At 53.3% G+C, this 24,118-nt stretch overlaps 1 protein-coding gene across 3 annotated transcripts in view; it reads right to left on the reverse strand.

Annotated features, from left to right (window-relative positions):
• FBLN1 (fibulin 1) overlaps window positions 1-24,118 on the reverse strand; it is an 83,977-nt gene that overhangs the window by 23,604 nt on the left and 36,255 nt on the right. For 2 of the 3 annotated variants that reach the window (XM_046646014.1, XM_046646013.1), the window contains exons 9-14: window positions 22,355-22,498; window positions 21,381-21,509; window positions 20,523-20,648; window positions 17,756-17,875; window positions 16,761-16,892; window positions 14,774-14,897 (exon numbers count right to left, since the gene is read on the reverse strand). In XM_046646014.1, coding sequence (XP_046501970.1) covers window positions 14,774-14,897; window positions 16,761-16,892; window positions 17,756-17,875; window positions 20,523-20,648; window positions 21,381-21,509; window positions 22,355-22,498 — 775 coding nt within the window. Of the gene's footprint in view, window positions 1-7,435; window positions 7,878-14,773; window positions 14,898-16,760; window positions 16,893-17,755; window positions 17,876-20,522; window positions 20,649-21,380; window positions 21,510-22,354; window positions 22,499-24,118 lie in introns of those variants that run through there. The other variant, XM_046646015.1, reaches the window with a different exon arrangement.

Raw genomic sequence — 24,118 nt, forward strand, 5'->3', positions numbered from 1 at the left:
AGGCTCCACTGGAGAACCGAAGTGGCCTCGCAGCCGGGCTGCCCGGTGGGGCTGCCTCATGATCTTTCCTGCAAACTGAACTGGGACCCAAACACCAGAGACACACTCCAGTTTCCATCCGCCCGGCTGTGAAGAAGCAAATCTTTGCTCTGTGCCAACTGCATGAACTGAGCTTCCGTTTCTACAACTGCAAAGCACATTCATTCATTCGCTCGCTCAGTAAGTGTGTTTTCAGTGCCTGCTGGGTTCCAGGTGCCAGCAACACCGAGCGAGACGTGGTGCTGCCTCCATGGAGCCCTTGGGCGGGTAGGTTGCAGGGGCAATAAATGAGGGAACTTATATAAGGTGCCCAGCACAAGAAGTCAAATCTGCAGTGTCACATGACAGACGGAGAAGGAGAAGAGACGCAAGTATGTTATGGGTCTGTGTTCCAGGCCTTGTGCTAGACATCTCTTTAAAACCTCTTCATCGTAAAATAAAACACAAATGCAAAAGCTACACAAAACAAAGGTACAGTTTCCTGAGGACTGTAAACGCCTTTGTAGTCACCACTCAGGTCAAGACAGAGACCTTCGCCAGCCCCCTGAGGACCCTTCATGTGCCCAGACCAATCTCAGCCCCGTCCTGTGTCCCCAGTGTAACCCGTCCTGACGCTCCTAGCCATCGCCTACCTGGGTTTCTTTATGGCTTGTATCACACAAGCGTGCGTCTCGAGACACAAGCATTTAGATTTGTCCATTAGAAAATTTTTGTTATGTCTTTTAAGTAGTTTTTAATCTACAGGTTTCATCTCCATCCCTTCATTTTCCATGCAATTTATCTGTTAAGGAACCAGAAGCATTTGCACTACAGAGCTTTCTCCATCTGCCCTTGCTGACTGCATCCTCCTGGGGCAGCCCCGAGTGCTGCTCTGTCCTCTGCACTTTCTGCACCTGAGCAGCCGATCCAGATGCCTGATCAGTGCAGGCACAGTCCCAGTGGCAGGATGACGGTGGCGTGTCTTCCATCAAGGAGCGTGTGGTCTCTGGTCATCTCTCTTTCCGTGTTGATGCTCAGGGCCCAGATCCACTGATTCACTGGGGATTGCAAAATGCTGATAGTCTAATTCGATCATTTCTTTTTCATTTATTAGTTGGAATACTTCTGTTACCAGATGCTTCCCCTCATATGCTATCTGTTTACCAGGGGGTTTAGTTCATAGAGGAAAAGCAAGATCAATGCTTGATTCTTTCCTTGTATTTCCAGTTTTCAGGATAATGAACTAGCTGTCTATCATCATCCAGAGGTTACCAATTGATTTTTAAAAATACCAATATGAACACATGGATTTAAACTATTTGGTGGATTTCAGTCCATTGCAATTATTACCCTTTGTTGGAGCTCAAGTTTTCCCATCTTTGGCCAGAGGGAAAATCAGCTCGGCTCCTGAGTCCCTTGGACTTGGCCTCTGGAAGCTTCGATAGCGCTCTTGCTATCTAGTATGATGAAGCGGTCCAGCCTCATCTTGTACTTTTACTGCCCCAGCTATTTCTTGGGTTTGTTTTTGTTTGTTTTTTAGTGAAAAATGGAATTTCAAGACCACAATCTGGACACCAGGGAGACTCAGTACTCCTGGGTTGGTGGTTGTTTCTGGGGCTCTTCAGTGGACATTTTTAAAGATAAAATACATCATGAGTTCATACTGATACTTCTGATTCTAAACAAGGACCACACAGTTTTTTACCTAATCTCTTCCATATTACAAAGGAATCTCCTTTCTTCCGTATCAGAATCCTGGTTCTTAAGAACATATAAGAGATCACAGAATATCCCATACTTACTTGTAGTCCATATTCTGACACAGTAGTCTCAGAATAACAATACTAAAATTACCACATTAACATAATTACTTGAAATAATATTTTTTTCGATATGTTCTCCCTATTCCACCTACAGTTTTTAAATAGATATGCTATATAGGCATACCTCGTTTTACTGCATTTCACTTTATTGTGTTTCACAGATATTGCACAGAGGGCAAGACCCTCCACCAGCAAAGATTACAACTCAGTAAGGTTTAGATGATGGTTAGCATTTTTCAGCAATAAAGTCTTTTTTAATTAAGGTATGTACCCTATTATTTTAGACATAACACTATGGCACACGCAATACACTAAATATAATGTAAACATGAACTTTGTATGCACCAGCAAACCAAAAAATTCGCGTGACTCACTTTATTGTAGTGGTCAGGAGCCAAACCTGCAAGATCTCTGAGTTACGCCTGTATCTACATTTTCCGGGCAGATAGCAATTCACACTATGCTTTTTTCTTTCAACACTCATTTAGCTGCACTTCTGTGAGTAACTGCTTCTAATGCTTGCAGGTCAGTAATTTTGCATGTTGATAATAGTTTGTGCCGTTTGTACATGAAAGTCAGTTTTGTTAGGTAGAAAATCCTTGGCTTACATTTTCTTGAGGATCCTAATCCTTCATTTTCTTCTGGCATAAGTGTTGCTATGAAGTCTGATGATAATATCATTTTTTCCCCTTATAAGTCACTTGTAGTTTTTGCCCAGATGCCCATAGTTTGTTTTCTCTTGTCAGTAAAGTCCAATAATTTTACTAGACTGTGTCTTGTGTTGGTCGCTCTGAGTAGAAATGGTCAGGTATACTGCGTATTCTTTCAATATGGAATTTCAAATCTTTTAAAAAAAAATTTCTGGAAAGCTTCTTGAGTTATCATTTTTGGTATTTATGTTTACCCCCTTGTTTTGGGTTAGTTCTTCAGAGATTTCTATTATCTGTGTGTTGGATCGTCTTTGCCTGTCTTCAAGATCTGTCACTTTCTCTTTAAATCTTTTCATTTCTTGTTATTTCTTGTTCGATTTATAAAATTTCTGTTCTTTTCAGCTTCTCTTTCTCTTAAGTATGTATTTACTGAACTCGCTTTTTTCTTGAATTTTAAATTATTTCCTAAGTTCCATCACTTTATTTCTCAGTTTTTCCTAGTTCTGACTTACAGTTTTCTTCCATTTTTGATCATTTTCTTAATACTTTTAGTTTGCTTTGATGCAGGTTACAGTTTTGATCCAATCTGTGAGCATATCTTTCTGGTGTAGTTTTATTACCCAAAGGGATGTCATTATGTTCTTTATTCTCTTTTTTCTTAAAATAACTTTGTATGAGATTTAACTTTGATACTTTTTGGTCATTTTTATGGGAAATTAGTTTTCCTGAAATTTTAGAAAGAGGCGTGGTTCACAGCGGTTTTTCTGACTTCACAGAGCTCCGTCATCTGTTATTTTTGACAGCTTGCTTTCTGACTTTCCTCTATATTTACCTGGACCTTCTTTTCCATAGTCCCTACTATCTCTTTCCTACTCAATTTTCTATTTCATTTCCAGCAATTTGTTCATAGTGGAGATTCTGGCCCTAAGGGAAGCCCTGGGGGCTCAGTTTCAAGAGTTCCTGGGGGCTAGATCGCTCCACGCCTTCAACCCTTCCATGAGCTTCTTGCACACACTGCCCACTGGAATGAGCAAAATTCTTCCCAGTCTCAGCTGCTGTTCCCAAATTGGCCTCCTGTACTTTCTAGGGAATACTTGTTGACAGTTTTGGAGTCTCCCACGGCTTTCTCCTGCAGAGGTGCCAATCCCATACAGGTGGGCATGAACTATATTTTAGGGTTCACAGAAATACCTTGTCACCTTATTTAGTTGTAAATGTTTTCCATGGATTTTTGAAATTTATTATCTAGTTGTTCTGTGTACTTTCTGATTAGGATCCAGAGAGCTTCAAACACTATGCTGCTGCATCTTCCCATGTTCTCTATGCTAGACATTTTGCATACATTGTCTCATTTAATCTTCACAGCTCTTTCTTTCTTTCTGTACCACACTGGCTCCTTCTTTAGCTAATCAAATATCCTGTTTTGTACTTGGAGATTATAGACGGGGCTGGTACCCAGGGCTTCCTGAGATGAGGCTAGAGTAACAATCTGACCAGCACTGACTGGTCCTTCCCTCTTCATAGCATTTAGGCAGCATGGGGCAGGGCTGCAGAACACAGACCCCAGAGCCAGGTCACCTGGGTTTGAATCCCAGCCCCACCTTGTATCAGCTGTGGGACTTTGGACAAATTACTTAACCTCTCCATGCCTCCACATCTTCATGGTGAAATGGGGATCATATTAGTATCTTCCTCACAGGCTGTTGTGAGGATTAATTGAGTCAAGTACTTGGAACAGTGCCTGGCCCCCAGTAAGCAGTATCCATGCTAACTGCCATAACTGTCATGAATATTATCATTCTAATAATGATAATCATGATTATTATCATTCCCCCTTAGGAGCTTGGTTTAGTACAGTGACACAGCCAGAAGTGCACAGGTCTCCAAGTCAGAAGTATGGCAGCTGTACACGTCAGTGACCTTGGATACGTCCGAACCCTCTGAACCTTCATCCTCCATTTAAATCAAGATCCAATGAACACTTAAGTACCTTCCAGTGAATGAACCAACACCTGCTGGCAGGTCCAATGAGTGACCCTGCCTACCATCTGCCAGATGCTGCCTCATGTGTAATTTCATGTAATCTTCACAACAGTCCATGAGGTGGGCCTTGAAGCTCTGAAAGGCAAATGACTTATCCGAGGTCACAGAACTAGGAAATGGTAAGGAGAACATTCAAACTGTGGCTTGTTTTGTTTCTCCTGCGCTGTGCGACCTCAGCAGCAGGACACAGGACGACCGCTATGTAGCCACAGGGAACCTCAGGAGAGAGGTGAGTATGCAGCTAATTCAGATATCATCCCCACGTGGGCACTCAGGTACACATGCAGAAACATCAGAGGTGCCCGCAAATGGAACAGGCCACCAGAAGAGGTAGGGAGTTCCACAAACACGGGAGAATGCAAGCAAATGGTGGGACTGTTGTAGAGGGGATTCTGGCAAGGGCACTGGATGGCCTCTAAAGCCCTGAGGGTTTCCCCCCCTCTTACCGCTCCTATGGAAGTGAGGAAACAGTGGCCCTTCTGGCCTGAATTATCTGGACCATGATGAAAGAATAATTGAATGCAGCGACTGAACCCCTGCTGTGCCTTGCTGACATCACAGAGGAGGTGATATTTGAACTAAGTCTTGAAAATACCATCTATCCATCCTCCATCCATTCATTCATCTACCCATCATCCGTCCATCCACCCACCCACCCGTCCATCCATACGTGCATTCAGATGTTTACTGAACTCCTTCTATAGACCGAACATTCTGAAGGTGCAGAGAATACAGACACAATCCCTGCCCTCAAAAAGGCCCCAGTGCAGTGGGGATGACAGACAGCAACGACCACAAGGCGAGAGGGTAAATGCTCTGATGGAGTACGCCCAGGGCTAGGGGAGTGCAGATCAAGGAAAGGCTTCACGGAGGAGGTGACTTTTGAGCTAAGTCTTCAAGGAGAATGGCAGTTTGCAGGGGAGGGCATGGCACGTGCTATAGCCAAAGGCCCCTTCGGGAAGGGCCATGATACCTGCGTGAAGAGAACACGAGCAAAGGAGGCGAGCCAGAGTGTGTGTGTGTGTGGGGGGGGGTGGCTGAAAAGGTGGCCAGAGGGAGATCAGGCAGCGCCTCGAATGCCGTTCCAAGGGAGCTGGACTTCATCTGCTAGTAAAAGAGAACCACAGACGGTTCTAAAGAGGACAACGACACACGCAGACTGGCCCTTCAGAGGTCCTCTGGACGCAGCTTGGAGAATGCACTGGAAGATGGGAGACCGGACGCTGGTCCAGACCAGAGATGATGAGAGAGGTCTGGGAGACAGGGTGGGAGGCTAGGAGGTGACTGTGCGTGCTTCCACGGCAGGTCGACTGCTGCCTGTGTCGTAAGGTACGAGGCACAGAGCTAAAGAGCCTCAAGTACACTTGTCTCCCCCACTAGACCACAAGGCTGGGCACCCCCTTCCGTATGTGTAATTCTGGGAAGGACTTAGGATCCTGCAATATCCTTTACTTGACTCCTCTGTGGCGTTCCGCCTTCTCCGCTTCACATTTCTGCTTTGAAACAGCATCGGCAGGCACAGAGATGCAGAGACATAAGCTGATTTTGGCAGAAAGTCATCTATACACTCAACAGACATGGACAGAGCACCCACTGCGTGCTAGGCACCTTCCCAGGAGCTGGGGACATGACACTGAATGAGAGGGACCTAGTCTCTGCAGCCATGGAGCCTCCTGGATGGTGGGGAAGACAAATGAGCAACACAAATGGGAATGGCAAACTGTGACAGGCATCACGAAAGAAATGTTATGAGAAAGACTGACAGAAGAAACATAAACCAAGGGCGTTGTGGAAGGCCTTTCTGAGAAAGGAACACTTAAACTGAGGTTTAACCAACATTCAGGCCAAGGGCGTGAAGCACGTGCAAAGGGCCTGAGGCAGAAAGGAGCTTGGCAGTTTGGCTTGGGGAAGTGAGCAAGGAAAGAACAATTTGAGGTCAAGCTGGAGATGTACGCAAGGACTAAATTATGCAAGGCCTTGAAAGGCACGTTGGAGACTTGTGATGGCGGCTTGGCTAGAATCATAACAGAGGAAATGAAGAGAGGCAGGTAGGTCGAGGCCTATGTTGAAGGTATGGTGACAGAATGGAACAGTCAGAGCTGTGGAGTCAGCAAACCGGGGTTCAAATACCAGCTGTGTGATCTTGGGCAAATCACTCGCCCTCTCTGAGTCTCTATGGGGATGGTACATCTGCCTCGCAGGATTGAAGGCCTGATGCACACTTAGTGGTTCCCACGAGCAGCACATTTATGGTGCTGTCCTTTGCCCCCTCCAGGCATGGCGCGGGGATCCTCAGTGGAGACAGCTGACCTCACTTAGGCAGGGCTGCGGCCACGGTGGCGCACCTGCGTTCAGTGTCTCTCCACCACACGTTCGGACTTCTCAGCAAGACAAGCAGAATGGAGGCTTGACTCTTAGGACAGGGCTTTTTTGTCTCCATTGAATGCGACACAGCAAGAAAACCAAGCTGGGACCAGAAGACCCGGTTCCTAGGCCCGGCTCTGCTGCAAACAGGCCGTGTAACCTTGGCCAAGCCCCTGCCCTTCTCTGGGCCTCAGTTTCCACATTAGGAAAAGGAGAGGGCTGGAGCTCGGTCATCGCTGAGGGCCTTCTCAATCGTCACCTTGTCCCTCGGGCTCAACACACCGTGGAGAAGAGAGAATTCATCTGAAAAGATGCACCCACGCCTTGCTCCCCTCCCCGCCCCGGCCTGGGTTCCCTGGCCGTACGGACAGCGACTTCCACCAAGAAGGACTCCCGGGCGCGTACCCCCTTGCGGAAAACACCCCTCGGTCAGCCCCTGGGCGCGCCGGGCAGTGGCAGTGCTCAGCTCACCCCGGGGCGGTCAGCAGCTCAGAGACTCCCAACCAGGGGCCAAATAAGACGAAGGCACGCGATGCATGCGGTGTGGGATCGCCTGCTGAAACTTTATTAGCATCCCGAGGGGAGGGTTAGGAAAGCAACAAGAGGAGCCCCCACGGCCCAAGCTCAGAGCTCTGCGGACACAAAGATGAAAAGCTTGGCCACAAAGGAGCTGACGGTGCCATGGCGATAGAGGTCCATCTTGACGGTCAGGAGCAAGTCCCTGGGCTCGGGGACGGGTTTGGTGAGGGCCACCACTCCACTGTGGTGGCTCACCTTCTGGGTGGTGAAAAAGCCCTCCTCATTGCCACTGGTGATGGCCAGCTGCATGCTGTCCCCGGGGACGGCACTGGAGGGGCCCATGCGGAAAACCACCGCGGGCACGTGGATGTTGGTGGGGAAAGAGAGGTGGTAGTAGGTTATTCTCAGAGGCAGCTTGGGGCACTCCTGATTCTCATGGCAAGGCAAGCGCTCGCAGCGGCTGCAAGAAAAGTGGACAGAGAGACAAGAAGAGGGTTAGGGCCAATTCAGCAAGCAGAGAAACAACAGAGCGAGGGGAAGCGGGGGCTCGCTGTGCGGGGCCTCCCGCCGCCCCTCTGGCCAGTTCAGCCAACGGGAAGAGCACCCCTCACTCACCTGTGGGAGGTGCCGTGGACCTCCGGGCCGCTGACTCAGGCACTAGCCTCTTCCAACACCCTCAGGGGGCGCTGGATGGCTGGGGTCAAGGGTTGTGCCTGGAGTGAGGTGTGTCCCCTTCTCACTGGCAGAGCCCCACCCTGGGCTGCACTCCCCAGGCACACCCGGCCCTCTGAGTGTCGTCCAGGCTCCTGGCCCCTCGCCCAGACAGGGGTCAGGGCTACCCAGGGCTCTTGAGTGGGTCTCGAAGACGACCCCTGAAGTGATCATCTCCACCACTAGCAATCACAGCTGCTGCCAGTTGCTGAGTGCTCGGCCAACATCATCATGCTTTCTCTAGTGTGTCACTACAACCGCACGGCGAGGGTGGGTAGAGCGCCATGTTTCAGACGAGGAAACTGAGGCTGAAAGGGTCAGTGGCCTTCCCAAGGCCACAGAGTGAGTGAGGAAGCCAGATTTGTGCTCAAGCAGTGAGGTCTGTTCCCTGTTCCCCCTCACTAAGCCTTGTGCTCCAGGCCCCGTTCCCCGTGTGTGTCCCCAGGGCCAGCCAGGCCTTGGAATGGAGATGGAGACAGGTTCGAACTTCCTATGATGGAAATAGGGTCCAACTTCCTGTCACAGGTTCTAACTTCCTGTGACAGGATGGGGATAGTTCTAACTACCTGTGACAGAATGGTGATAGCCTCTAACTTCCTGTGAGAGGATGAGGATGGGCCCTAACTTCCTGTGAGAGGATGAGGATGGGCCCTAACTTCCTGTGACAGAATGGTGATAGCCTCTAACTTCCTGTGAGAGGATGAGGATGGGCCCTAACTTCCTGTGAGATGATGGGGACAGGGAGTATCTTCTGCCTCCTGAACTCCAGGCCCACCACACTCTGAAGACAACTGCCTTAGGAAGCAGAGCCAAAGTGCAGAGCCCCATAGGACTTGGCAGAGCATGTCCCAGGAAGTTCCGCCATCTTGACTGTGTTTGGATTCTCCAATCAGGAGCATCTACTGCCCTGGTCTTCCATCGTGTCTCCCTTTCAACTTTTTAAGTTTCTACGCCTAGTGTTTGGTTACTCGGACATATTTTACACTTGGCATTCATTGTGAGTGGTCTCTTTTTCCATTCTATTTCCAGGCTCTTTATCAGGACTGATAGGAATCCTTTCATTTACTTAGGCATTTTCCATTCCAAGTTCTTAGAAAGGACCGTCCTTGGAATGACCTCCATGGTACTAAAGGTATGTGAGCATCAGCCACACTGACGGGGCGAGTCCTGCATGAGACGGGGCCCGGGGGCAGAGGGGAGAGGTAGGAAAGAAAGTGGGAATGGGTGCTGCTGAGGGGCAGCCCACCCCCAGAGACACCCAGGCATAGGCCAAAAGGGAATGCTCCGGGTGATTTGGGAGACACTGACGGACAGTGCTTGGCCTCATGCTGGGGACGTCAGGGTTTCTCCTTCCACTGGCTCACTGTTCCACATCATCCTCCGTATTCTACTCATGGGAAGACTGAAGCTCAGTAAGGACAGGTAACCTATCCACGACTCCACAGTCTGCAGTAAGTGGCAGAGGCAAAGTCGGCCTGCCTTACTTCAAAGCCGTTACACAGACACACACACACACCCCCGTGCATTCCAGCGGCTTCAGGAAGGGTCTGGCGGTTCCGGCCAGCAGGTGGCGCTAGAGTCTCCTTCATGTGAGCAGCTTTCCACTTCTCCCCTGTGGCCTGCAGCCTGTCCGAGGACAGGGTTTCGATTTGCCAGATGGAAGCGTTAACCCAGCACATGCGGCAGGCAGGGCAGGCGAGGTGTGTGTGATGTTCTCGTACAGCTCCCGCGCCATCACACACCAGACAGCCGGACGTTCATTCCTCCTCGACGGTCTCCATAACCCTGACCCCAAAGGGTCATTAACCGGAACACCCCAAACCCTTCCCCACAGGAGGCGTTTCTGGGCCTGGCCCCTTCTAGACCACTCGCTTCCCAACGGTGGGCCTGTGGCTCTTTGGTTTTATCTCCAGTACCCAGCACGGACTCAACACCTACCATTTGCTTAGTAAATGTGCACAAAAAAATATGGCCCTGATTTTCCCAGTCAGTTCCAACTTCAATTATCCTATCCTCTCTATCCCAAACTTATTGAAAGATCCCAGAAATCATAACTACTGCAGTCGACAGACCGCCTGTCAGACTGGGAATGGCACAAAAGTCCTTGCTGGCAGGTATGTCCAGATTGAGGAGGGGCTGTCGTCACTGAATCGCCCACAGAGCAGAGGAGGGCCAGGCCTCTGGGACCACACACCTTGCTCTCCATCTCACTGTGCATGAGAGAACAATGTGCCCCACTTTCTCAGCTCAACAAATTTGATCAACACACCCCAAGTTCCGTAAGAATGCAATCATTGAAAGCCACCTCGCACCAGAGAAAAAAGGCCCTTACGGCCCGGTCCCTTCTCCTGGGAGGCATGGCCGTTCTGCTACCCCAGGCTGTCTGATGCTTGCAGCCGTCCCTGCTGGCATTTCCCTGACTTTCACGCTTTTCTCATTCCGGAGACATGCCTCAGGAACCGGCCAGGGCCCCGCTCCACCCACTCTGTCCACTGGCATTATACCCTGGGACCAAGAACTGTGCCAACCAAGGCCGCCCAGCCTCGCTCTGGCTTTCAAGACCACGAGTCTCAGGGTCGGCCCCGCCGAGGGATAAAGAGGATGTTTTCAGTCCCATCTCAGGCTCCGGGACACTTTGAACATTCCTCCTGCGGGTAGGAGGGAATCTTGTGGTCAGAATCTTAACAGCTTGGTCAGTCTGCGAGGCCCAGCTCTGTGGTTTGCGGCCCAGCCTGTTGGGTCATGCTCCAGTTATTGCCCCTTGGCCAGCGGGGTTGCTGCCCAGAAGGAGATTGTGTAGAGAAAGAGAGAAGGCTGAGGCCCAGAGACAGAGAGAGAGAGACTCATAAATCTTGCAGGCCAGGGCTCTCTGAATGGGCCGCTCTGGTTGAACGTTCACCACAGAAGTGCTGGCCACTGGATCCTTTCTAATACAGCTCTTTTAGGTTTTAAAAGTTGCTTTCTGAAGGTTAGATAATAAATTCTTCAAGGGGATTTTTGAGGAGGAGAAAAGAGGGTTTCAAATAGAAAATCCCAGGCTGAGAAGTTAGCAGCTGAGAGAAGGCTGGCCTTTCCTTACTGGGAGCCCTGGCAGCATCCTGTCTGGGTTGGGTACATGACTTGTCACCAGGTTCACACTAAGCTACTGGTGCTCCTGTGGTCCCAGAGTAACTCCCCTGACTGAGGTGGGGCAACCAGGATAAGACCCACTGTGGCCCCTCAATCTGGATTCCAGGCCTCACCTGCACTTCCTACGTAGGACGCTGGGCTCCCGGCTGGTCCATGATCCCTCAACAGGGCTCAACAAAGGAGAAAACTGTAACCAGACAGATTCCGGGGTACAACAGGGATGGCCCCATGAGCACACAGCCCTTCGGGAGCCAGTGTCCCATCTTCTCCATCTGAGGGCTGAGCAACGTTTGACTCAGCCAGCCACACAGTCAGCACACAGTCACACAGTCAGCACACAGTCATATAGTCACACAGTCAGCATACAGCCACACAGTCAGAACACAGTCACACAGCCAGCACACAGTCATATCGTCACACAGTCAGCATACAGCCACACAGTCAGCACACAGTCATATAGTCACACAGTCAGAACACAGTCACACAGCCGGCATACAGCCACACAGTCAGAACACAGTCACACAGTCAGCACACAGTCATATAGTCACACAGTCAGCACACAGTCACACAGCTGGCATACAGCCACACAGCCAGAACACAGTCACACAGTCAGCACACAGTCATATAGTCACACAGCCGGCACACAGCGTCACAGTCAGCACAGAGTCACACAGTCGGCACAAAGTCACACAGCAGGCACACAGCCGGGACACAGCCACACAGCCGGCACACAGTCACACAGTCGGCAAGCAGCAGAGTAAGAGCTGCAAGGTCACTGGCAGGCATGTCTGCATTCTGAGTCGCTGCATCGTGAGGAAGAGAAGCGGGATGCTAACTCTCCCCCTCACCTCCACTCTGTCCTGAGCACTGATGCTGCACTCGGCTGGGTGCCCGGGCTATTACCACTAATCCTCACTAATCCCCAAGGGCTTGCCAAGCAGGTGTTCTCAGTGCTGTGTTACAGATGCAGAAAGGGCCCCTGGGTGGCCAAGAAGCTGGCCCGAGGCCATGGCACTGAGGAACAGGAGAGCCATAAGTACCGGCAGTAAATATTCCTCGGGGTGCCCAGCCACACCCCATCAGAGCTGAACCCAGAGTGAGCTGTGAGAGGGGGCTCTGCCTGAGTCGCAGGTCTCCCTGTAAGAACCCAGGCGGGCGATATCACCACCCCCTTTACAGCTGAGAATATGGAGGTTCTAAGAAGCTCACAAGACCTGGTCATAGTCAAGGTCAAGGTTAAGGGACCTGGAGGGGACCGAGCTGGGAGGCAAACCCAAGCAAGCCTAACTCCAAAGCCAGGATTTTTCCAGAATGCATCCGAACAAGGCGAGAACAGTCACAGGGGCTCAGCCTGACCCTCCTCAGCTCAGGACCCTCAGCACGGGGCCCACACCCCTCCCAGCCTCCATTCAGGCCACTGGGGGGCTGGCGAGCAGGAACATGTGTTAACCTGGTGGCTCTCTTCACTGGACGGGTGCTCAGCCTCATTACCCCCATCCCCATTGCCTTTACTGCGGGTGAGGGACCACCTTCTGCTCCTACTTACAGAGAATGACGGAGCCCCCCCTTTATCAGCCCCGGGGACAGGCTGATGCCTCCATGGGATGGGGACAGACCTGGCCCTGAAGCATCAACCCCTCAGTGAGCGGAATGCACTTCCTTGCTGAACACCCCACTTCATTTCTGGGGACCCCTGTAAATGCATTCCAGAATGCATTTCCCTGCTGAATGCATGCCATGCCTCTTCCCCAATCCCACCCCCGCCTCCCTCCCTCTCTGCCCAACTCAGCTCCTCCATCCCGCTTCATTCAAGCATCACTCATTCCAGGTACCCGCTTGACACCACCCCTGCCCCAGCCAGTGGGGGCCCTCCTTGGTCTCAGCACCCACGCACTGACTGGCCACTGCTGGTTTTTACATGTATTCCTAGTGGGCAGGGAATAGGGGCCTTTGTAGACCCGATGTCTGCCCAGGTGCCTGCACACAGTAGGCCCACAGTGAACATGCCCCAAACAAGTAAATGACCTTCTCCAGCACTGAGGGTTGGCAAAGGCATCCACAGCATGCACCAACACGAGCGGGAGGAGCTGGGTCTGCCAATTTCAGTCACAACCTCAGTGCACAGCATCAGCCTGCCCACCCTGGGGCTTAGGAGGTAGGAAGACCCCGCACAGGGCAGCCTCCTCCCCTTTTGCTTTCGGTGCTGTGTGTGAGTTAGAGGCCGATGGAAAACAACAGCCCATCTTCCAGAATTCTCAAACCCAGATGTGGACAAAGGCCTGGGAGTGGGGGAACTTACAAAGACAAATGGCAGCACAGCCTCAGATTGAGGACACAGAACTTTCTGAAAGGCCCAGACGAGCCCCATGATTGCACGCAGGCTGCTGCGTAACCCACAGGTCTGGAACGCTGCATGCTCGCAAACCCAGCTCTCGAGTGGCTTTTCCCTAACTGGGCACAGGAAGGAAGCGAGGTACTGGGTTTCCAGGCAGACAAAAACACATGTGGGGGCAACAGAGCAGGCCGCGAGGCTGGTGGAGGAGCACCCAATGCTGGAAAGAACACAAAGGGCTGCCGGAGACTGGGGCCGTCAGAGTGTCTCCTGTTCCAGCATTTGGCAAGCTGGAGGCCGGGCCAGAACCGCCAGCCAGGGCCCTCAGGCTGAGTAAGTGGACGCTGGGGCCTGGTGCGCCATCCAAGAAGGCGCTGACCCTCCAGTGTGGGGAGCAGGTCAAAAGGCTGGGTCACCCAGGCAGCCTGGCCATGTGCTGGCTTTGAGCATTTCCAGGGGCTGGAGGGAGGGTCACGTGTCCATGCTCCTGAGATTGGCTGCCACCATGGAGCTTTTCCCGAAACAACTGACAGTGGCACTAAATGAGACTCTCCGAACAAAATTAGGGCGGGAGTGGAGTGTCGTAAGGCCAGAGGGTCCTCACTACTTCCTGAGAAAGGGGGCTCCCGGACACCCCAGGTGACATCCTGGTGGCCTAGGAGTGAGTGAGCTCACAATGACACATGGACACACAGTCTCAACTTTACAACACAGAACCTTCCATGCTGTTCCCACACAGTCATCGGGCTGAACAGAATGGAGCTCTTAGGTCACCTAATAACGATGGCCCAAGAAGTCAGGTCGGCCCACCTGGAGCCATCACTACCTTCATCTGAGTCAGAGCACCTTCTGACATCTGCATCTCACAGATGAGGAAACTGAGGCCCAGAGAGCTGTCCCTTCCCAAGGTTTGACATTGAGAAAGGAGAGGGCTGGGGTTCCTGCCTGGCTCCACGCACAGGCTCACCTGAGGCAGGCCCACCAACCTTCGGCTCATTTGAAGTCACTATCTTGGCTTTCTGTGACCTCCCTTGCTGGTGTTTAGGGGCCTGAGAACCAGAGATCCCCAAGCTTCCCAAGACCCCTGTGGGAGGGCACAGCTCATTAACCACCCACAAGGGCTGGGAGGTAGGCCCCCAGGAAGGCGGACACAGACAGACAATCTCAGGGCCCGAGGGACTTACGTGTCTGCGGAGCGGCGGTAGTTCTCGGGGCACTCGAAGGCCAGGCAGCGGAAGCCGCCCTGGATGTTGAAGCAGGTCTCATTGACGGAGCAGTTGTGGATGCCGGTCACACACTCATCGATGTCTGCGAGAGACCCCAAGGCAGCACAGTGAAGGCTGAGGCCACTTGAGCCATCCCCACCCAGTCAAGGGTGCCCAGGCCTCCCACCAACCAGAGTCGGGGGATCAAGCCATCCTTGCCATCCCCTGGCTGCTTTCTGGAGCAGTGCTCTGTGCCAGCTCTTTTATTTACAGGATATTCATATTTATAGAATTTTACTTATTAGTCACAATCCCTGGAGTGAGTGTCACCATGATAACAGCAAACACTATAGGAAGGCCCTGGAAGTGCCTTGCAGGAATTCCCTTAATTCTCCTGACAATTCAGTGAGTCAAGTACTGTTATTATGCTCATTTTAGTGAGGAGCTCACAAAGGTTAAGTGACTCGCCTGAGGTCACACATTTCATAAGTGTCGGAGTTGAGCCTTGAACCCAGGCAGGCTGGTGCCAGGGTCTAAGCCCTAACCAGCCAGCACCTCTCTGTGGCTCTCTCTGTGGTTCCCAAGGCTCATCACCTTACCTTGCATGTGACTCGTACCACCCCAGGTACCAGCCCCATATCACAGATGAGGAAACCGAGGCCTAAAAGGATTCTACATGGGGCCCAGTGTCCGACGTTGTCTGGGCTGGATCAGAACTAGGCCTGGGGCACCTTGGACATGGGAGCCATCCCCTTTCCCACAGCTCTCAGGAGCAGCTGAATGGTGAGGCCCAGGGGACATCACCAAGCTGGGAGGCATCTGTTAAGAGGTGCCAAATGTCTGACTGTCGGCGGCAAAAACAGCATGCCCCCATCCCAAGGGCCGAGGCTCAGGAAGGTGTTTGCGCTGTGTCTGGCAGGACGCCAGGCTGCAGTGAGGGAGCCTGGCCAGGAGCAGGAAAGTCACCTTCTCCGTCAGAAACGCAAACACAAAGTGACTTCCATTCCGAGCTCCCGACGAGCCGAGTAGGTCCCTCCCCAGAAATGCCGCAGCTCCCGCCCGCCTCTGATCAGAGTGGCTGCCTTCATGACCAGACGGCATCTGCAGGACTCGGGGTCTCTGGAGCCCATTAGGGTCGCCAGCCCCGCGTGGGGCTCATGAGGAAGGGGCTGGACAGACCCAGCCTCTGTGATTCAGCCTCTGGGGCTGCTCCCAGAGGTGAGGCAGCATTCCATCCCAGGATCATTCATTCACAAATATCCACTCAGTTACCAAATGGACAGTTCCAGGACACATGATGACCTCTAGGGTGTTCTTAGAAATGAGAGCTGAGTACAGCAAGGCCCTCTCATGTAGCCCATGCTGGAGCAGACCCCGGGCCCCAGCGGGACCCCCACAGCCATAGTATCCACAAGTACAGAGACCTCAGGGTTGTCACACACCCAGACCATGCCCACCCCCTTGCCTGGGCAATGACCAGCACCTTGGGACAGAAGGCTCCACCATCCGCCCACTGTTTTGTCCTTAATGTCTGGCACGGCCTGGCCTGCAGCAAGGGTTTGTCGAATGACTGAATGAAAGACTGAACAAACAGCACTATGCTGTAGGGGCCAGCAATAGCAAGCGGGGCCTTTCGGGCACTGACTTCCCATTTCCTCCCTGGTGGGCATCTTCCTAAAGACTGTCAGCTCTGTTCCAGTTGCCTCGGGGCTGCCAAGGAAGGCAGGAGGGCTCAGAACCCCCAGAGGACAGGCGTGCCGGTGTGGGAGACTAGGGTGCATGTGGGCCCCAGGACACACCTGGGATGCAGAGGCTCCCCATCCACTTCCCAAATGCACCCCATCTGTGGTGTGGCCCCTGGATTGGGGAAGCAAATCCCCTCCGCTGGGGGCTGCCCAGTCCAGCCCCCAACACTGCAGAGCCCCAAGCACTGCCTGAGCCGTCCCGGGGGTCCCAATGCACTCACCTTGGCAGTTCCGGCCGTTGGGGGCCAGCCTGTACCCGGAGGAAGGGCAGCTGCACTGGAAGCTTCCAGGGAAGTTGATGCAGCGGTAGGAGCAGATGTGGCCCCCGGTGGGCAGGGCACACTCGTCAATGTCTGCGACGGCAAAGCCCACCCTCAGCGGCCCGTGTGGACCCTCGCCCAGCTACATCCCCCCAGTGGGCCGGCTGGGGCCTGGGAGGGCAGCTGCACAGGGCAAGCCAGACACAGGAGGCCTCAAATTGCTGGGCTGGGGCAGCCTCTGAGACCGTCATGTCAGAAGGGGAAACTGAGGCCCAGAGAGGGGAAGGGCCTGGCCTAGGGTCACACAGCAAGTTCATGGTGTGTGTACATGTGGGGGGGGGGCGAAGGAGGCAGAATGGGGAGCTGAGCAGGGGCGAAAGGTGACGGGCTTCAGAATGACAGAGAGTACAGGTGCCCTAAAGGCCGCAAGCAAACCTAATGCCAATTATCATAAATGTGTTAATAAAAAACACACCTCCCATGGAAATAGCAATAATCTTAGTAACAGTTGCCCAATAAGCACCTACATGCGCCAGGCGCTGGATGAAGCCCTTCTGAGTCGACATCCAGTCTGATCCTCTGACAACCTGGTGAGTCTGGACCACGTCACAGAGGAGGATGGCTCATGCCCGGTAAGGGGCTTTCAAAAGGCCAGAGGCAGAGCTGCGAGTCAGGGATGTGGGTGGCCTCTGAGCCTCCTCCTCATCCCTGGGCCACACGCTACCACCCAGCCCTGCTTGAGGTGTCAGCACACATGGTGATCACCACTGCGGGGTGTTTATTACAGAAAAATCCAGGTTCGCTCCTTTCCAGACCTCACTCTCAACAACGGGTAAAATGTATCCAAATAAATCTCAGTTAGAGGGAAAAACAAACCACCCGCCAGCAGGAAAGGGCGTTAAGTGGAAGGTGGGCACAGGCTGCTCCAGCCAATCAACTGAGCGGGGTACCCTCACCCTCGCAGGTGACCCCGTCCACATCGCTGAGCTGGTAGCCCCGGCGGCAGTAGCACTGGTAGGAGCCGTAGACGTTGGCGCACTCCTGGCTGCAGGGGCTGCTGTTACACTCGTTCATGTCTGAAAGAGAAGGGTCCCGGGGGTCAGCACTCAAGGTGCATCACATGCCCCTCCCTGGTGGGGCTGTGAGCACAGCACCTCCCTCAAGTTAATACACATGGAGAGGTGGAGGTCCTGGGGTGTGGGGCCAGGGACCCGCTTTGGGTCACCCCGAGGGAGAGGGGCTCCCACTCCAATCCTGCAAGACTGATGGATCTGGAATCTCTCCATCCCCGCCACTGCCTGCTTCAAGTTGCACCATCTCCCGCCAGGATGACAGGAATTGCCTCCAAACTCGGAGTCTTGGCTCCTTGCAATCCAGCCCCCACCGGGTACCAGAATCAGTTCTAGTCCTCAAATGGAAATCTGATCACATCCTCCCCGCTTCACCTCCCAGACAACATCCTCTGCCGATGATGGAGGCCCTGCCTGACCCAGTTGATGTGCCACTACTCCTAATTCTCCAACGCTCGGAACTCACCAGGCCACTCAGCAACTCTGGGCTCTTGCTCATCTGTTCCCTTTGCTAAGAGCAGGGATCAGCATGCACCCGGCCCAACACTGGTTTTTGTAAATAAAGTTTTATCGACACATGGCCATGCTCATTCATTTACCATGGTCTATGGCTGCTTTTGTGCTGCAAAGGCAAAGTTGAGCAGCTGCAACAGAGACTGTGGCCGGCAAAGCCTAAAATATTTACTACGTAGCTTTTAGAAAAACAGTTTGCCAATCTCTGGCCTAGAAGTCCCTTCTGGAATTTATTTACTGCTAATTCTTAGCAAGGCAGGAGCGGTGGGCAGCTGAGAATGTCCAGCAGCCTCTCACATGGTATTTCACCCTTGCAGGCCCCACACGCCTGGCCACCACCTGATCAGCTGTTCACCTGCTCCCCTCTGCCCAGTGTGGTTTCTCGTCACATCCTAGAGACACTCCCTGAAGGCAGGAACCATCTTCTTGCTACTCACCTTGGGGGGGGGGGGGTGCTTTATAAATGCTTTGTAGAATAATATGGCAAGGCTGGCCAGACCCCGTTTTTGTGCCCACAATATTACCCACTAACGAAAATATGAATGCCTGTTTTTCAGTCACTTAGAAGTAACCAGGAATGATAACAATAATACCAGCAGTCTCCATATTGCTGGCACTTCGTCTCATGTTGGGCACTGTGACAAACTCTTCACATGCTTTGTCTTGCTTCATCCTCGTGATCCTCTTTAAAGTGGGTCCTACTATCCCCATTTTACAGACGAGGACACTGAGACCAGAAATGCTCTTACTTCTTCAAGGCCATAAAAACGACAGAGCTGGGATTTGAACTTAGGTCAGAGGGACCCCCATGTGAGAATCTTGTTCCTTGTCAATACTCCTGTGTTGGGTCTGGTTCTTGGGGACAAATCCCAGAATCTCAGGGGAAGCCTAGGACCCAGGAGCCCCTCGCGCTGTCCATCCTCAGTGGGAGAATTATGTACGCTGGAGTGCCTCCTGGCATATTGGACTTTTGTGATCATCCTTCTTAATCCAGAATTTTAAGACTGGCCATGTCTTGAGCCTGCTCCACAAGCAGCTGCCCCCTGGACTGCACGGCACAGAACAGGGCTTGGCAGGCAACGTGAGGGACCGCTAAGCGCTGTCAAAAGCTCTCAATTTCTGTTGACCTCAGAACCTAATTCCCCTAGAAGGCATGACACCTGCCGAGCTGCATACCCCATCTCCATCTGTCCCATCAGAGGAGGTCAGTGTTATCTGAGAACCACAGGATGCCTGGCACCAATGGCTCCATCCAACCCCCGGCCCCCATGCTCAGACACCTACCAAACTCCAGTACGGCTGATACTGGCCCAAGATGACGATCCCGGCCCCTTAAAACGCCTGCCTGAGAAAGCTCAACGCTGCCTAAAGAATTTACTGTGTTCCAGCCAACGCCTGACTACAGGCCCTGACCTCCCTTTTTCTTAGAAGCATTTACTTTAGAAAACATGCAAATATAAATCCTTTCTCTGTCCCTTTGAGATGTATGTTCCACAACCCAGGAATGTCTTTCTCAAGGACCTGGGGGGGTAGCCCCCATCCTCCGTCTGTGCCAGTGAGCAGACACAGCTGGCCTAATCGAGGACCACCCCGTAACATCTTTCAGTGCTTTTCCTTAGCAAGCCCCAGCCCCCAGCATTTAAAAAGACCCCCGCCTTTTGATTTGGTGGAGTTGAGATCAATTCACACGGAGCGCTCTCTCCCCTCCCGCAGTAGTCTGAATAAAATCTGTGTCACCCTTTCAACAAGCGTGGCGGACTTTTACCGAGGCAGGTGAGGTCAGCCACTCCCCAGGGTCACGTGAGTAAGCGGTGGGTGTGGCCCCTCCAAACCCCACCCCCTCAGGCGTGTCCCCCACGGTATCCCCCACGGCTTCACAGGCCAGCCTGGGACTCCCCACGTGTGCAGCCGTGGAGGGCTGGGGTCCAGCCCCTCCAGGGCTCAGGAGAAGTCAGGGCGAGCGGTCCTCTCCGACAAACAGCCTTTCATGGGCATCTGTCTTGCTAACACTGCATTTAAAATGTGCTCGGAAACGAATGTGAGTCAGTCCCACACGGGGCCGGTGGGAGCGGCGGCGCCCTCCCCAGGAGGCAGGCGGCTGGGGAGGCAGCGGACGAGGCCCCCCCGGCCCCGGCCTCACCTTCGCAGGAGCGGCCGTCGGCCAAGAGCCGGAAGCCCACGGTGCAGCTGCAGAAGTAGGAGCCGGGCGTGTTCTCGCACTTGTGGCCGCACAGGCGCCCGGGGTAGCGCCGGCACTCGTTGATGTCTGCAAGAGAGCGGCGGGGCTCAGGGCCACGTCCACCCACCGGCAGCTCGCGACCCTTGCCCCCCACTCCTTCAGTCCCGTTGCTCCGAGTTTGGCAGAGCACAGCAAGTCAGCGGGGAGCCGGGATCACACCCCACCTGCCTGCCCTCTGGCAAGCCTCAGGCTCCTTCCACGACTGCATGCCTGCGCATTCGCCCTCCCACTAGTTCTGCACCCCAGAGGCCACGAGGTGGGCCACTGGGATGTGACAAAGGGGCCGTGGGGGTGGGCAGGGCAGACGCCAGCCTCCCCTGAGCACCCTGGTTTGGGGATGGCAGGCATCGGGCAGCAGGGTCTGTCCCCACTGCTGGCGGTGGGGCAGCTGTCTTGGGTTCTTGCTGCCCTGGGATAAGCGTGCAGCTCTGGGCCCTGCAGCACTGCAGGTGGGTGATGACTCTCTGGGAAATCACAGTCCTTTAGGGCATTTGTGGAGTGGGCTGGAGTCTCATAAATGCTTGGAGGTCTTGGGCACCTGCTCTGCAGGTGGGGAGCTGGCTCACACCAAGAGGGCAGCTGCAGGGCTGGACCTAGAGTCAAGGGGTCTCCTGACTCGGGTCTTTCTCTGGAACCGGCTGCGCCTGGGATTTTTTCTGAGGCGAGAAGCATTCTGTGGTCACTCCAGGGGACCACAGGCTGGGTTGTCTCTGGGGCCACCTGGCCGGGACCCCAGGCCTACAGGGGATCCCCACGCACCTATACAAGTCCTGCTGATGCCGTCGAAGTAGTAACCAGCCTTGCACTCGCAGCGGAAGCTTCCAGGGGAGTTCACACAGCGGTGCCCAGGGCCACATGGCTCCGCGGGCGGGGAGCACTCATCCACGTCTTGCAAAAGAGAAAGACACATTGAAAACCCTTTAATGTGGGCTTTTTTGTTTTCCTAAGAGGATCAGAAAGGAAGGCAAGGCAAGAAAGGAGCAAACAAAAATGGGCATTGACAAAGCAGCATCGTTTATCCTTCAACACGACTTCAAGAGGCACCTACTGCGTGCCGGCCCCCATGCTGGGGAGACAGCTGACCTGGACGCAGCCCCTACCCTTAGGGGATACCTGTTCTGGCCAGCCAGCAATGACCTTAGTTAAGGCAGGAGGTGCCGGTGACCTGGGGAGATGCTGCGGACGTGCTCGGGGAGTTACAGAGCGGGAGACGCTGGATCAAGAGGCTGGCAGGCTGGATCAAGAGGCCTTTGCCCTGGATCCGATGGAATGTGGGAGAGGTGGGCAGAGGGGATAAAGTAAGAGTGAAAGGGCAGGGCATGTTTGGGGAGCAGCAAGACCTAGTTCATCTGGATTATAAGGTTTGTGAAGTTGGGGCCAGCCCAGGAAGACTGACTTGTAAGCAGGGCCATGTGTCCTCTGTCACCAATGGGGAGCTATCCCCAGTGGGAGCTGTGAGCAAGGAGGGGCAAGAGCTTTCTGCTCAGGATGACTGGACAGACCGAAGGGGACAAAGCTGGGCCCAGTGGGTGGGTGGGTTGGCATGCTATTGCACTAGTCCAGGCAACAGATGATAAAGGCCTATGCCTGGAGGTCAGCAATGGGATGGATGGGCAGGTGGAAATAGCTTTGCTTTGGGCATCTATCTACTCTCCCCTTCCAGAGAAGGGAGGGTTGTGCTGGAAGCAGATAGAAAAGTGTATTTCAGATGGGTTTTCTTTTTTAATACCAACCAACACAGCGGGTTCCCTCATCGTTGAGATGGTAGCCACGGCCACAGTTGGGCACATTCTTCTGACATGTGTAGGAGCCCTCCGTGTTGATGCATGTCTGCCCCACAGGGCACGGGGCACTGATACTTAAACACTCATTGATATCTACAGCAGGAAAAGATGGAGACAACGAGGTTAAACGTGGACAGCTTCCCCAAACCCAACAATTGGATCTCCAAAGAAACCCCACTGCCCTCCTCTTTGCAAAACCACAAACAGAGGCGCTACAATGCCCTCAACCTGGACCATACAGCAGCCTCTGCACTGGCTCCCAGATTTCACCAGCACACACCCCCTTAAATACCACCTCCCTGGTCCATCTTCTTGCCCTGAGACCTTGAACACCTTCACCTTTCAATGCACTGAATCCAAAGCTGCCTGCCTGGCTTCCAGGCCCTTCCATGATCACACAAATCCCACAGGACTCACAGTCCACACTGTGGACTTGGCAATGCGGGTGGCATCCTGTGTTCACCCATTCCATGCAGTATATAGAGCATCTTCCCTGAGTGGGGCATGGGGCTAAGGGAGACAGGAGTGGCCACCCCCTTGCTGCCAGCACTCTTGCCCTGTGAGACTCTGGGCCCCTCTGACTGGCCTGGCCCTGCCTGCCTCCCAGCCTCACTCTGGCCAGTCTCTCCTGCAGCCCAGGTTCCAGCCCTAACAACACACCTACAGCTCCCGGATAGGCCCCTCGGTCCCACCGCTGCATGTCTGTTCACACAGTCCCTGCCTGGAAAGCCATCTCCCTTGTCTGCCCGGTAAACACTTTTACAGTTTGAGTGCCACTTCCTCAAGACACCCTCCTCTGGTCCCCCATCTGGGCTCCTTGGGCCCCGCGGGAAGGGCTGCCGCTCTATGTTCGCTGCACAGCCGTCTCCCTCCTCACTGGACCTGCCTCCCATGTGGGGACCATGAGGCGTTCACCTTTGATGAACACACACCTAGCGAGTGAGAACCAGTAAATGAGCCAGGAGACGTGGGTCGCACACCTGCTCATTCCTCACGCTCAAGTTTGGTGAAAAACTGCACAGACTGAACTTCCTACTGGGGGCGGTCCTCTAAGAGGACCTAAGTTTTTAAGAATCACCTGTTCAAAGCATCTAGGGGGCAAAGAGAGGGGCGTGATGGTAGAGGACCCCTGAGCTGAAGGCAGAAAGAGCGATCAGCTGGATTTCGCCCCTCCCAGCCGAGCCCCACCCTCCTCAGACAGTCAGATGATCAGCCCTCCCGCCTCCCCCACGGGAGCCCACCTTCCTACACCAGTGCAGCACTTTACAGCTTACAAAAGCTTTTACATCCATTACGGCCCTCCACACCACAGCTAGCCTGCAAGTTAGGCAGGGCCAGGATGATTATCTGCATTTTATAAACAGGAAACTCCCCGAGTGCCAGGTGGGAGTTGGGGGCCAGCTCAGGTCTAGAACCGGGGTTTCCTGCCCCCTAGCCAGGGCGAGGGCCCTCAAATTGGGGGTAGGCAAACTACAGCCTGTTCTGGAAAGTTTTATTGGAGCACAGCCAGGCTCATTCTTTTGCATATTGTCTACAGCTGCTTCCACGTGGTTGCAGCCGAGACCCTACGGCAGGCGAAGTTGCTATTTACTATCCAGCCCTTTAGAGAAAAAGCTCAGCAGCTCCTGCCTTATGTCAAGAACAAATGCAGCCTTTTAGAAATGTTATTGCTGCCTTCCCCCCAGCCTTGTGTGTGCCAATCAGATCTACACT

This window comes from Equus quagga, chromosome 19, assembly GCF_021613505.1.
Source record: "Equus quagga isolate Etosha38 chromosome 19, UCLA_HA_Equagga_1.0, whole genome shotgun sequence".
In the NCBI taxonomy this organism is placed as follows: Eukaryota; Metazoa; Chordata; class Mammalia; order Perissodactyla; family Equidae; genus Equus; species Equus quagga.